This window comes from Coregonus clupeaformis, chromosome 21 (genome assembly GCF_020615455.1).
Source record: "Coregonus clupeaformis isolate EN_2021a chromosome 21, ASM2061545v1, whole genome shotgun sequence".
Lineage (NCBI taxonomy): Eukaryota > Metazoa > Chordata > Actinopteri > Salmoniformes > Salmonidae > Coregonus > Coregonus clupeaformis.
Window position 1 is genome coordinate 40,458,224 of NC_059212.1, and position 14,827 is coordinate 40,473,050.

At 42.4% G+C, this 14,827-nt stretch overlaps 1 protein-coding gene across 5 annotated transcripts; it reads right to left on the reverse strand.

Annotated features, from left to right (window-relative positions):
* Window positions 1-7,425: 7,425 nt before the first annotated feature.
* On the reverse strand, window positions 7,426-13,411 carry LOC121535479 (MAU2 chromatid cohesion factor homolog). 5 transcript variants are annotated; one of them, XM_041842593.2, is made up of 20 exons: window positions 12,574-13,411; window positions 12,316-12,333; window positions 12,065-12,130; window positions 11,804-11,815; window positions 11,559-11,654; window positions 11,268-11,362; window positions 11,082-11,109; window positions 10,585-10,740; window positions 10,106-10,252; window positions 9,926-10,016; window positions 9,606-9,709; window positions 9,446-9,523; window positions 9,237-9,302; window positions 9,042-9,125; window positions 8,905-8,954; window positions 8,722-8,799; window positions 8,435-8,546; window positions 8,213-8,303; window positions 8,013-8,140; window positions 7,426-7,595 (listed from the first exon to the last, which is right to left on the reverse strand). In XM_041842593.2, the coding sequence occupies exons 1-20, from the start codon at window positions 12,805-12,807 to the stop codon at window positions 7,518-7,520; spliced, it is 1,812 nt and encodes a 603-aa protein (XP_041698527.1). In that variant the 5' UTR covers window positions 12,808-13,411; the 3' UTR covers window positions 7,426-7,517. The 5 variants fall into 5 exon arrangements, with proteins under 5 accessions (XP_041698527.1, XP_041698526.1, XP_041698529.1 ...); XM_041842592.2 differs by having other exon boundaries at window positions 9,228-9,302; XM_041842595.2 differs by lacking the exon at window positions 11,804-11,815.
* Between the last annotated feature and the right edge of the window lie 1,416 nt (window positions 13,412-14,827).

Consider the following 14,827-nt stretch of genomic DNA (forward strand, 5'->3'; position numbering starts at 1 on the left):
GCCCTAAAGGACTTCACACATCATCACGCCACACATCTCGCTCATCTCTTCACAGGTTCCCGTGTCTGCTAGTGTCAGAGTAAAGCCCTGTTGCTTGTTAATCAGGCAGTGAATGGGTCCAGTCCAACACTAACAGTGGGATTCAGCTAGGGTCTTGATCATTATTTGCTTAGTTAAACCTGGTGTTGTAGCATTAGAATAAAACGAAAGCCTGCAGCCCCCCACACACTGCAGCCCCTCAGGACTAAGAGTGAAAACTAGGCTACTAATATAGAAGACTACTGCAGACAGTCAGGTTGCTTCATTGTTCTGGTCAGTCAGTAGGAGACTACTGCAGTCAGAGCAGCTGACTGGTGAGCCGTCCATCGCAGACTGAATACCATTCCCTTCACACAGCATCTGGGTTCCTTTAACATTCTCAGCTCTCTTCCTGGCACTATCATATCATAAGACTTTATATCTCATACACTTGTACGTTTGTAAATGTAATACAATGGAGGTTTTGTGCTTGTGATGTATGTTTATTCATGTTATGGTCCCCTTACATTCCCTGACTCCCTCTCGCTCTCTGACTGTCTCCCAGTTTTTTTCTTCTCTATTTACAGTAAGCATTGGTGAGAAAACAGACCACATTCATTATACATCTTTCATAAAGACGTGAACATATGAATGATCTCTGCTAAATATTCATCAATCACAACACATTATGGTGATCAATCAATGAGAACAAAGAACCACGTCCTAATTTCAGATTCACACAGCGTTTATTTTACAGTGGTCTGGTCACGGACCGTGGTTTCTCTTCTCTCCCTGCATGAGGTAATGGCCGCCAGCAACATCATGACAGCTTCAACTTAATCCCCATTAAGTACTGTACAAAGCAGGAAGTAGTCGTCGCAGTCACGATCAGCCCCACTCAGCCCCACTCACTATTTGGCAGGAAGTGCTAGGGCCTCCTCCTCCACATAGCTTTGCTAAGACACCTATTACCTAATAAGCATCAGTGGCTAGTTACACACTCACAGCAGTGCCTTGGAATCCCCCCCCATCCCTCCCTCCCTCCTTTCTCTCTCTTCACTCCATCCTTTCACAAAACCATTGGAGGGGTATTTATTTTTATTATTTATTTTTTGTCATTTAGCAGACGCTCTTATCCAGAGCGACTTACAGGAGCAATTAGGGTTAAGTGCCTTGCTCAAGGGCACATCGACAGATTTTTCACCTAGTCGGCTCGGGGATTAGAACCAGTGACCTTTCGGTTACTGGCACAACGCTCTTAACCACTAAGCTACCTGCCGCCCCAGTGTAATCATCTGCATTCATTATATTGAGATGAAGCAGATTGTGGGGGTATTTGTGGTTTTATCCTGCCCTTTCATTGGAGCTGTCTGAGGAGGTAGAAGTGGCCTCTACACTCTGACACAGGTACAGTATTTTGTCATTTCCCTAAAGACTAAGATTTAGATCAAGCGTTGGTTAATCTGATCCTAGACCTGTGTTTAAGGGCAACTTCTACCTCAAGCTACAGTCCACCTCAGGCTTCTACAGTCTCGGCTCTGCAAATCAGACATAAAGACAATCATGTGACTAGTCTCTGGAGGACTGATCTCAGTAACTGGCTCACGTCCGCTCGAGGTAGATGCCTCTAACTACAGATCTAGGATCAGATTACGCCACCACATCCCTAGCCTTTACCATTAGGGGGATTAAAATATCTCACCCTGTATCAGTGGTTAGGGGGAAACCTCTAGCGACTTCATTAATGTCCCCGTAGGAGCACAACTATGGGGTAAATCTCAAATGTCTTTCCTTGATTCCTTGTGTCCTTGATTCCTCAACCTTCTCAAAACAGGAAGGTCTAAGGGGAGGAACCTGCGTTTTGTGAAAGACGTTGAGGAATCGAGGACACTGGGAATCAAGGAAATACTTAATTTAGAATATTAACATGGAATCCTCCATAAAGGTTAAGAATATTAACATTGGTCTAGCCAACAATTTTTTTAGGGAACCTTTGGTCAAAACACTACACAATCAGCCTTTTGGTAGAGCATGGCGCTTGCAACGCCAGGGTTGTAGGTTCGATTCCCACAGGGGACTAGTACAAAAATGTATGCACACACTACTGTAAGTCTAAATGACTAAAATGTAAAAAAATGCCAATGCAGAAACAATCCCCACACTGATTAACTGTATGCTCCCAACAACGGAAGTTTAATTCAAAGTGAAAACGTCTTCACCAGCAATTTTCACACATCAATTCTTCTTCACCAGCAATTTTTCACATACAGTGCTATGAAAAAGTATTTGCCCCCTTTCTAAATTTCTCTACTTTTGCATATTTGTGATACTTAATGTTATCAGATATTCAACCAAAACCTAATATTAGATAAAGGGAACATAAGTGGACAAATAACACAACAATTACATAAACAAAGTTATGCAACACCCAATTCCGCTGTGTGAAAAAGTAATTGCCCCCTTACACTCAATAACTGGTTGTGCCACCTTTAGCTGCAATGACTCCAACCAAATGCTTCCTGTAGTTGTTGATCAGTCTCTCACGTCGCTGTGGAGGAATTTTGGCCCACTCTTCCATGCAGAACTGCTTTAACTCAGTGACGTGTGGGTTTTCAAGCATGAAGTGCTCGTTTCAAGTCCTGCCACAACATCTCAATTGGGATTAGGTCTGGACTTTGACTAGGCCATTCCAAATCTTCCAATTTGTTGCTTTTTAGCCATTTTCATGTAGACTTGATTGTGTGTTTTGGATCATTGTTTTGCTGCATGACCCAGCTGTGCTTCAGCTCACAGACAGATGGTCTGACATTCTCTGGTAGAATTCTCTGATACAGAGCAGAATTCATGGTTCCTTCTATTAAGGCAAGTCGTCCAGGTCCTGAGGCAGCAAAGCACCCCCAAACCATCACACCACCACCACCATGCTTGACCTTTGGTATAATGTTCTTACTGTGGAATGCAGAGTTTGGTTTTCGCCAGGCATTACTGAAACCATGTCGTCCAAAAAGTTATACTTTTGAATCATCTGTCCATACAACGTTCTACCAAGAGTCTTGATGATCATCCAGGTGCTTTTTGGCAAACTTGAGTCCACTTTTTGGACGAGATGGGTCCCATTATGCCTGGCGAAAATCAAACACTGCATTCCACAGTAAGAACATCATACCAAAGGTCAAGCATGGTGGTGGTGGTGTGATGGTTTGGGGATGCTTTGCTGCCTCAGGACCTGGACGACTTGCCTTAATAGAATGAACCATGAATTCTGCTCTGTATCAGATCATTCTACAGGAGAATGTCAGACCATCCGTCTGTGAGCTGAAGCTGAAGCGCAGCTGGGTCATGCAGCAAGACAATGATCCAAAACACACAATCAAGTCTACATGAAAATGGCTAAAAAGCAACAAATTGGAAGTTTTGGAATGGCCTAGTCAAAGTCCAGACCTAATCCCAATTGAGATGTTGTGGCAGGACTTGAAACAAGCAGTTCATGCTTGAAAACCCACACGCCACTGAGTTAAAGCAGTTCTGCATGGAAGAGTGGGCCAAAATTCCTCCACAGCGACATGAGACTGATCAACAACTACAGGAAGCATTTGGTTGGAGTCATTGCAGCTAAAGGTGGCACAACCAGTTATTGAGTGTAAGGGGGCAATTACTTTTTCACACAGGGGAACTGGGTGTTGCATAACTTTGTTTATGAAATAAATGAAATAAATATGTAATTGTTGTGTTATTTGTTCACTTATGTTCCCTTTATCTAATATTAGGTTTTGGTTGAAGATCTGATAACATTCAGTATCACAAATATGCAAAAGTAGAGAAAATTAGAAAGGGGGCAAATCCTTTTTCATACACTGTATGTGTGTGTTCCATGGGTTGAACAGAGCAGTTAGATGATGGTATGCACCAGTCAGGACCAATGCTCTGGACAATGAGTGTAATTATAGCCTACTTCTCTGGTCTCAAATAAAAGTTGAAGATGATAACGTTTGTATGTTGAGTTAGTGTTCAGATCAGCATGAAATACAGTTTATGCAAAAGAGAACTACATTCACATTTTACATTTTATTTAAAAATAAAGTATTGATAATGTGTTGGAGGAAGAAAAAAATAATTAAAAAACACAAAACCAGAATTAAAAAATAACATAATGAGCATGGTAACCAACCTATAATAACCTTGTAGTATAACATAGACTTGAAAATAATCGAAAACGTAAGGCAGTCGTCATCGCACTAGCATTTTGTTTCACAACTGACCAAACCAAGCATTTACATGTTTAAATCATTCATAAGAAACAAAACATTTATATTTTCTGCCATATCTATACAAAAACGTATCTGCAAAAATAAATAGTGAAACTGATATATTGTCAAACATGGTATATAAATAGTCAAACTTTACAAAATCTAATAAATTGATTCATTTGTTAAAAATAAAGAGGTAAATATTTGCAATACATTATTTCAACATTGTTTATACGGCTGCTAAACTAAGTGTCTGCATTGTGATACAATACAATGACATTCAAATAGAATTAGAGAGTGATTAAGAAGTGTGTTATTCTTGAAAAAGTTGGTGATATATTTGATAGTTGACAAACCCTTATCACTCGTTAAAAACAGTCCTGTAAAATAATACAAGAAAAAGTGTTCTCTGCCATGTCACCAACAGGTTGCTCAAATATGACTCTGCAGTGCCTCCCTCTGGTTGCACTTGGTACTGTAGGGGAGTTTTCAGGGGGCCAATACTTTTTAGATGTCTAAAATAAAGGGAGATTTACAAGGTACATAACAAACATAAACGGTAGAACAAAAAGGGAAAATATGAGTAGGAATCACATACAGTGCATTTGGAAAGTATTCAGACCCCTGGACTTTTTCCACATTTTGTTACGTTACAGCCTTATTCTAAAATTCATTAAAATTGTTTATTTTTTTCTCATCAATCTACACACAATACCCCATAATGACAAAGGAAAAACAGGTTTTATACATTTTTGCAAAAGTATAAATATATAAAAAAAGAAATATCACATTTACATAAGTATTCAGACCCTTTACTCAGTATCTTGTTGAAGCACCTTTGGCAGCGATTACAGCCTCAAGTTTTCTTGGGTATGACGCTACAAGCTTGGCACACCTGTATTTGGGGAGTTTCTCCCATTCTTCTCTGCACATCCTCTCAAGCTCTGTCAGGTTGGATGGGGAGCGTTGCTGCACAGCTATTTTCAGGTCTCTCCAGAGATGCTCGATCGGGTTCAAGACCGGGCTCTGGCTGAGCCACTGAAGGACATTCAGAGACTTGTCCCGAAGCCACTCCTGTGTTGCCTTGGCTGTGTGCTTAGGGTCGTTGTTCTGTTGGAAGGTGAACCTTCACCCCAGTCTGAGGTCCTGAGCGCTCTGGAGCAGGTTTTCATCAAGGATCTCTCTTTACTTTGCTTCGTTCATCTTTCCCTCGATCCTGACTAGTCTCCCAGTCCCTGCTGCTGAAAAACATCCCCACAGCATGATGCTGCCACCACCATGCTTCGCCGTAGGGAATCTTGCTTCTCATGGTCTGAGAGTCTTTAGGTGCCTTTTGGCAAACTCCAAGCAGGCTGTCATGTGCCTTTTACTGAGGAGTGGCTTTCGCCTGGCCACTATCATAAAGGCCTGATTGGTGGAGTGCTGCAGAGATGGTTGTCCTTCTGGAAGTTTCTCCCATCTCCACAGAGGAACTCTAGAGCTCTGCCAGAGTGACCATCGGGTTCTTGGTCACCTCCCTGACCAAGGCCCTTCTCCCCCGATTGCTCAGTTTGGCCGGGCGGCCAGCTCTAGGAAGAGTCTTGGTGGTTCCAAACTTCTTCAATTTAAGAATGATGGAGGTGCCTCGACACAATCCTGTCTCGGAGCTCTACAGACAATTCCTTCGACCTCATGGCTTGGGAATGATGAACGAAGCAAAGTAAAGAGAGATCCTTGATGAAAACCTGCTCCAGAGCGCTCAGGACCTCAGACTGGGGTGAAGGTTCACCTTCCAACAGAACAAAATAATTGTAAAGTGGTTGTCCCACTGGCTATAGGGTGAATGCACCAATTTGTAGTCGCTCTGGATAAGAGCGTCTGCTAAATGACGTAAATGTGCCCTTGAGCAAGGCACTTAACCCTAATTGCTCCTGTAAGTCGCTCTGGATAAGAGCGTCTGCTAAATGACTAAAATGTAAATGTAAAATGTTTTTGCTCTGACATGCACTGTCAACTGTGGGACCTTATAGACAGGTGTGTACCTTTCCAAATCATGTCCAATCAATTGAATTTACCACAGGTGGACTCCAATCAAGTTGTAGAAACGTCTCAAGGATGCTTAATGGAAACAGGATGCACCTGAGCTCAATTTCTAGTCTCATAGCAAAGGGTCTGAATACTTATGTAAATAAGGTATTTCAGTTTTTAATTTTTGATAAATGTGCAAAAAATTCTAAAAACCTGTTTTCGCTTCGTCATTATGGGCTATTGTGTGTAGATTGCTGAGGAAAAAAGTAATTTAATACATTTTAGAATAAGGCTGTAACGTAACAAAATGTGGAAAAAGTCAAGGAGTCTGAATACTTTCCGAAGGCACTGTATCTAGATAAAATGTAGTTTTAGTTTTTCTATTAGCAAATTCCATTTGCCATTAAAAATGATTATCGAGTTAAAGAAAATGACATTCAAATATTCACCCAATCCAATGACTTTACTGCCCACTCTAGGACCGTTGTTGTAGGATCTAACCATTGTTTAAAGTTCTCTCTCATGCCGCTGCAGTGTCACAGAGACTGTCTTCTCTTTTCACTGGATTATTGTCCTGCCTTGAGCTTGGGGTACAGGTTGAGGTCTTTTCGCTCTGTGTGTAAAAACCTATGGTACCCTAGTTGTCAGCAATTCAATGTCAACCATACACACCACCAGCTAGACCAAAAAGCTAGCTTCTACTCTATGCTACTCATCACATGAGATTTCAACTCTATAAGGTGCATAGTTTCATTATGTATGCCCTGCTAATGCAGTGCCCAGTGGCAGTCTCTCTGAGGTAGGTGTAAGCTCAGTTCTCTATACTCGCTCTCATCTCACCACCTAAAGATATAAACTCCTTTTGCTTGCCCCACCACCCTCCCACTAAGAAAATCAGACAGTTGATAGAATAAGTTAAGATCTTTAGAATTCTAGATAAAATATATAGCATAGGTAGTATTCTGTTTCAGCATTGGTTAGCTCTGCTCATTGCCATAATGATGCAATGAAGCTGGCCAATGCTGAAACAAACCGGCATCCAGGCTGTATGCAGATCAGCGGCATACAAGTCTCCCCCTTCTCTCTACCTTCACCTCTCTACCCCTCTTCTACCATCTCTACCTTCACCTCTCTACCCCTCTTCTACCTTCACCTCTCTACCCCTCTTCTACCATCTCTACCCTCACCTCTCTATCTTTCCCTTCCTCTCTCTCCAGCTCACTCTCTCTCATGGCGTGGTGGTGCTCAGAGCAGGCTGGCCAGGCTGGTAGCGGGTCCATTCTGGGCCTGGAACTGGCCCACTGGAGGAGGTCCATCCGTCCACTGCAACAACACACAGTCTGTCAGCTCACTGTCTCACACTCATTCCCTCTAGCTGGAATGCCTACTTGTTAAATGTTTTTAAATGGAAATTGTAAAGTATTTTGTCTGTAAAGTATTTTGTCTGTAAAGTATTTTGTCTGTAAAGTATTTTTCGTTATGTGTCGGACCCCGGGAAGACTAGCTATCATCATGGTGTCAGCTAATGGGGATCCTAATAAAATAAAATAATTCCTCTAACTGTGCATGTACTTGTTGTGTATTTTCTGTGGATAAATATTCACCATTGTGCAGTACAAAGATATTGATGGATGACTAACTGATATATTGATTGATTGATGAGTTCTTATTCGTAATGAAGTTATGCTTTGGAAGGCTGTGCATCGATTATAAAGATATTGAGGGATTGATGAATCATACACTGATGAGGTTGTGCTCAGGGAGGCTGCAGGCAGCGATGTGGTCCTGCAGGAGCTGCTGGGAGAAGTTCTGATGCATCTGAGCTGCTTCGTGGGCGTCTATCGTGTTCCCACACGCCTTGTTTAGATCTACAGGGAGAACAGTCATTTCAGTTAGTACGTCTCTCTCACACACACACAAACAAACAGCTGTTGCCTTACCCTTGAGCAGAGCCGAGGACCAAAGCTGGACTGACATGTCAGGGATCTTGCTGGCCAGCTGCATGGCTGGGACCACCATGTTGTTGCTCTCCTGGAGGAAACACAGACAGCACCAAATGCATGGTTCAGATTCAATCACACCTCCTAGCATTGCTCCGAGGCATTATGTGTTTTTGGAAACACTGCTATAAGACCCTGGAGAGCCCTGTGATGTGATCTCACCCGGTGGTTCCCCAGCACGTAGAAGATATGGCCCAGTAGAACCAGAGAACATGCAGTCAGACGATTCAGGTCTTCAGCATTGGACATCTTCAGAGTCTCCCTAAGGAACCGCCTAACAGGACACACAGTCACACACACACACTATTTTGTTTATGTTTCACAGTCGTGCTCTTGGGCTTTCTTTCCAACCAAGCAGGTATTCTAAATGTGTGAAGATATTATTTGTATGTGAAGTAATGGAGATGTACATAAAGAAATTGTGTCTGGTGAGCCATGGTTGAACTTACTTGGCCTCGTTATAGCGTCCCTGGAAGAAAGAGAGCAGTCCACGGATGTAGAAGGCTGCTGCTACCAGACAGTGAGAGCTGGAACGGGAGGAGTAGAGAAGTCCATTTAGAATCAAACATCACACTCGCAAGATTGCACTTGGAGCTGCCAAAATACATAAACCTACAAACACCTTTTGTTACCTGACAGGGAAGTTGTGATCTGGGTTTATCCTCTCCAACAGGTTATCAAGCTGTTATAACAGAAAAAGGGACATAATACCTCATTCATCACATACAACAACCCTGCCATCCTGAATGCACCCCAGATGCCCTCTGACCTCCTGGTGCCTGTTGCCCTCCCTGATATAGACGCTGGCCAGATTGGTCACAATGAACGCCCACAGTTCCTGGTGCGTCGTCAGCTGGAAGAGTGAAACACACAGGTATTTCAGTTAACACACCCAGAAATATCAAACTAAGAGGTTACCAATTTTGCCAATAGATATTCTAGTAGACACACTCACATCACTCACCCGCAGGGCAGCAGTGAACTGCGCCTCAGCGTTATCCATGCAGTTCACTGAGATGCAGTACAGGCCCTGGAACACAGACCACAACAGTAACGAGGGACTTGGTCGGCACAAAATAGAAAATCATGACTAAACAACTACCTGTCCACTTCACTTATAACGTACAGATATAAGAAACAGAATTCCAAGGTTAGAAAATCTCCAATCCTCACTAGCAGGGTGTGTAGCTGGGATGCATGGTTGGTGAATAACCTGGGAGACTGCGCACACAGCTGACACACCTGAGAGATCTGAGAATAGGGAAACTTCATCAGCATCACGAAAATCTATCTGTTTACATGAATTAATGTGCATGTTAAGCCTGTTCCATACCTCTTGCAATGCCGTGGCCTTGTGACCAGTGACGAGTCGGCACATGATGATGTGCTCCAGCAGGATGACTTGGAATGTGGAGAGGATGGGGCTGGAGTCCAGCACTGGAAAACACATCAATATCAGCATCATCAACAACAACAATAACAGAAAGTCACTGACAAACACATTAATACTTCTACAGCTGAAAAATCACTAGGAGATTGAGAGAGGGTGAGGTTCAGAGGATCACAGAGATCCTATTAAATTACTTCTATATGTAATTCTCCTATTAAATTACTTCTATATGTAATTCTATCGTGAGGATTCCCATGACTTACTTTTGAGCTTTTCCAGCTGCATGAGTGCTTTGTCTGTGTATTTCTGGGCCTTCTCCAGGTACCCTGCTTGCATGGAGTGCATGACTGTCAACTGTGGGAGAAAAAAAAGTAAGTAAAGTCAGCCGTGACAACAATATGACCAATAGAGGTCAAAGGTCACATGCAGTAGCTGTATCTCACCAGGTAGACAAGGACACACATGTGCTCCTTGGGCAGCCAGTGGAACAGGTCGGCAGGGTTACTGGGTAGGATCTCATCGTCGTGGAGTGTAGAGATGGTCTGGATGCACTGCTGTAGCTGCTTCAGACACGGCTTCACACTCTTCACCTATCAGCCCAAATATATTTATTTATTACATCAGTTATGTGCCTTTTCAAGTGGGATTACATCTGGAATTGTATGACTTTATCTCTGCGTGCGTATTGCTCCTAAATCCTGCCGTGTTGATTAAGTCCTAACAGGCCCCTTATCTTTTTATTTTGTGACCAGTGACCACATAATCAGGTAATATCCCATGTATAATATCTACTGTATCCATATTGTATCCATACCGTATGCAGAGTGGGTCAATTCCTTTCTATATTCTGTCTACTTCATCAAGTCAAATTCTGGGTATGTGTAAATGTACTTGGCGAATAAAGGTGATTCTGATTCTGTACCTGTCCAGCGTCCAGGTAGTGTGTGACCTGCAGCACCAGGAAGAACACTCTGAGAGACTCCTTCTGGATGGGGTTCCCCTGCCAGTTCTCCACGATGGTCCCACACAGCGTCAGCAGAGGATGCACCTCCCCAAGCTTCCTCTCCATCAGCAGCAGCTTCAGACAAACACACAGGGTGACATTTCACTCTTCTTAAAACAGTCACAATTTTGCCCCTAAAAATATGTTTTCCTTCAAAATCTTCAAGTATGATGCCTCAAAACTACCATTACAACAATGTCTATCCGGTAGTGACTATTAATGCAGGTAAGTAAGTAAACAGAGCAAATATAAGCATTTGTTTTCTTTTTTAGGTGGACATCAAGACTTTCATTAAAAAACAGTTTAGTAAGCAATGGTCTAAGTGGTTTCAGCAGAATTTAATTTTATCATTATTCGATTTGAATTTATCGTCATTAGAGAATGTCTTCACATGATCAGTATATTTCTCAACTTACCATTCCTTTACTCAACAGAAAGAGAGCTCTGTGCAGGAGGAAAGACAACAAGGACATCAGTAACATCATCTGACCAGACAACAACACTAGTCCTCAGGGCAGTAAAACAACACCTCGACAATGTACAGACATTACCACAACTGTTCAACTGTTTGACGTGTGTTGCGTTCTACAATGATACACTACCTGGTGTATTCAGAGCCCACTACCCTGGTATACTCTGCCCCTACCCCCAGGAGGTCACAGGCTGACACCAGATCCTTCTCCAGTGTGTGCAGTTGCTGAAGGGGAGAAAAGGACAAGAAAACTTTAGCCCACTATTGAAGACAAGTAAATAATAACCCAAATAGATGTAAATTGAGGTGAATAACAGCTAAATACATCTCTGTGAACCTTGACTTCAGAACTGATTTGAATTCTTAAATGTCAGTCATTTTACAGATTGGGTTATCAGGTCCGGTTGTTAGGTTGACTTACCGCCAGTTGGAAGAGCAATCTGCAGTGCCAGTAGGGAGTTTGCTGGGAGATCTGGATGGCCTTTCGCAGCAAGGGCTTTGCCGAATCAACCAGATTCTACAAAGAAAGACCAGATCAGAGATAATCATCAGTTCATTGACTTTAATAACTTTTACAACAATACTTTAAAGGAAACTACAATCAGAAGTGTTTGCTAAACCAACTACCGTATCCTACTTAATCTTACTGTTTCAGAGTTCACTTACATGCAAAAGCAGCTTAATGAGGGAAAAGACAATGCAAGGATTACTGATTAGGCCTACTTTATGATGACATAACAGCCAAAGTCAAAATAATGGAGTATGACATTTTGTCTCGCAAAAGGTTGAATGACTGAAAAGTTGACAAGCGAAAATGCTGAGATAAACGTGTGAACAGATCAGCAAGTGACATTTGATTGAATTTAGGGAATAGTGCAAGGTGAAGGTGGGCCACCAGGTTGGAAAGGAGAACAACACTTCACTTACCTGTTGACAATACAGTTCTGACAGAAGACTTGCTGCCTCGAATTTGACATCTTCAAACTGAGGGATCTGGTATTACTTGTAAAGGAAATGTATTTGTCTGCATGATAACACTAGCATCAATGAAGGGGAAAAAATGAAGGGGAAAAAATGTATGGCGCATCGAGACATGGTCAACATTTGTTCAGGTAGAAGCATGTTCTCTCTCACACACACACACACACACACACACACTCACTCACGTAAAAGGATACTTGTTGTGATATGAACCACTATGTGGGAAAAACAGAATGCGAAAGTTAGTTTCAATATCAGTTTTGTACATGCAATGTTGCATTGCTTGATTGATGTCCCAACAATTATTGTAAGATAGCGCGCGATAATTAAAATATCCTCACTGATTAATCAACCACTTAACTGATCAGCAACACACCGATAGCTTTGCCAAAGATGTGGCCTTCCTTTTCCCTCCCCACTAACCACATCCACGGAGTTTCCTGGGGAATGCTTACCGCTTTCTCCAAGTGGCTCCGGGCGAGTTCGGTGTTCTTGGTGTGGTGGTAGAGTACCGAGCCAAGCTGGAGATGAGTTCGGGCCTCGACTCTCTGCGGCGGCTTGAACTGAAACACCGCCTCCAGACAGTGGACACAGAGACGGATCTTCGGAGGACTTGAGGTGCGAAAATGTTCCGCAAAGCCGAGCAGAGCTAGGTACCAAGATTCCGGGGCCTCTCCGCTTGTCGCCATTTTGCTGACAACAAAAACAACAACAGTCGCTATCGCACGACTGCCGTTGTTCAGCGATAGTTTGCTCCAGAGCGCTGATCTAGGATCGGTTATGCTCTCTGACTTCTGATTGTTGTAGTTAGGTTGGGAAATTGTAAGCTGATCCTGGATCTGCGGGTAGGAACAAGCGACCCCGCGCGATTTCAGTGGAAGCGATCACGGAGATCCCTTGCATCTTGGGACATGTAGTTGATAATACATTTGCATAAATAGAATAATGCATTTATTTAACATTTGTAAATGTGTTATAGCTTGCCAAAAAATGTTGACCTGAGTCCAATATTTTTTATATTGTATGGATTCTTTGACTTCCGGTAGTGAATAGTATTTTAACAGAACTAGGAATAAAGTATGCGGAACATTTTTCTTTTATGAAAGTTAAACCTAGCCGAGACGATTTATTTGAAGGACTTGCGTACATGTTTTCCTATTCACAAACGTCAGTATAATAATGTAGCAATCATTTCCAGCAATATCGGCCACCACACTGTGACGTTGTTTGCGTAATCTCCCCAGTTGGGTTTGATTCATTGGGCGCGTTCGAGCGGATCCCTTTTGTCAAGTCTTTGAACATCGTTAGTCACCACCTTTCAAAGGGATCAATTTTTTGTCAAATTAACATCAGATTTGACTTTTCGTAGCAGGTTAGGATAATTAACGTAGCAGGTTAGGGGGAATTAGGTTAGGAAAAAGGTTAGATAAAATGCAAAAAAATCAACTTTTGACAAAAGCTGGATCCCTTACCCTTTTTCTTCAGTGGGGTTTATCAGCGGTTGGCATTTACATTTACATTTTAGTCATTTAGCAGACGCTCTTATCCAGAGCGACTTACAGTTAGTGATTACATTTTTTATTTTTTTTATACTGGCCCCCCTTGGGAATCGAACCCACAACCCTGGCGTTGCAAACACCATGCTCTATCAACTGAGCTACATCCCTGCCGGCCATTCCCTCCCCTACCCTAGACGACGCTGGGCCAATTGTGCGCCGCCCATGAGTCTCCCGGTCGCGGCCGGCTGCGACAGAGCCTGGATTCGAACCAGGATCTCTAGTGGCACAGTTTTTTCAAATCAAATCAAATCAAATCAAATTTTATTGGTCACATGCGCCGAATACAACAGGTGCAGACATTACAGTGAAATGCTTACTTACAGCCCTTAACCAACAGTGCATTTATTTTAAACAAAAAAGTAAGAATAAAACAACAACAAAAAAAGTGTTGAGAAAAAAAGAGCAGAAGTAAAATAAAGTGACAGTAGGGAGGCTATATATACAGTAAAATAAAGTGACAGTAGGGAGGCTATATATACAGGGGGGTACCGTTGCATAGTCAATGTGCGGGGGCACACATCAAACATATGGAAACCACATGTTTGACTCCATTCCATCTTTTCCATTTCAGCCATTACAATGAGCCCGTCCTCCTATAGCTCATCCCACCAGCATCCTCTGGAAGGAATTATCTGTAATTATTTTTGTATTTTATTAGGGATCCCCATTAGCTGCTGCCAAAGCAACAGCTACTCTTCCTGGGGTCCAAACACATTAAGACACTTATATTACACATAAAACAAAAGATAAAACAGTACATCATATAACACTGTCACACCACCACATATCCACAACACAAAATGTATGATACCACTATACAACAATATTACAATGTACGTGTGTGTAGAGTGTGTGTGCTAGCGCCTGTGTGCGTATGCGTGTGTCTGTACCTGTGTGTGTCTCTTCACAGTCCCCGCTGTTCCATAAGATGTATTTTTATCTGTTTTTTAAATCTGATTCTACTGCTTGCATCAGTTACCTGATGTGGAATAGAGTTCCATGTAGTCATGGCTCTATGTAGTGCTGTGTGCCTCCCATTGTCTGTTCTGGACTTGGGGATTGTGAAGAGACCTCTGGTGGCATGTCTTGTGTTGTATGCATGGCTGTCCGAGCTGTGTGCTAGTAGTTTAATCGGTGCATTCAGCTTGTC

Excerpts from the sequence above, each read along its gene's own strand:
- LOC121535479 (XM_041842592.2), bottom strand. The coding sequence starts at position 12,807 with ATGGCGACAAGCGGAGAGGCCCCGGAATCTTGGTACCTAGCTCTGCTC. Across the intron at positions 9,126-9,227 it reads CTGCCCTGCGGGTGAGTGAT|CTGACGACGCACCAGGAACT; the intron begins GTGAGTGTGTCT and ends TCACTCTTCCAG. Across the intron at positions 8,547-8,721 it reads GGACGCTATAACGAGGCCAA|GCGGTTCCTTAGGGAGACTC; the intron begins GTAAGTTCAACC and ends GTGTCCTGTTAG.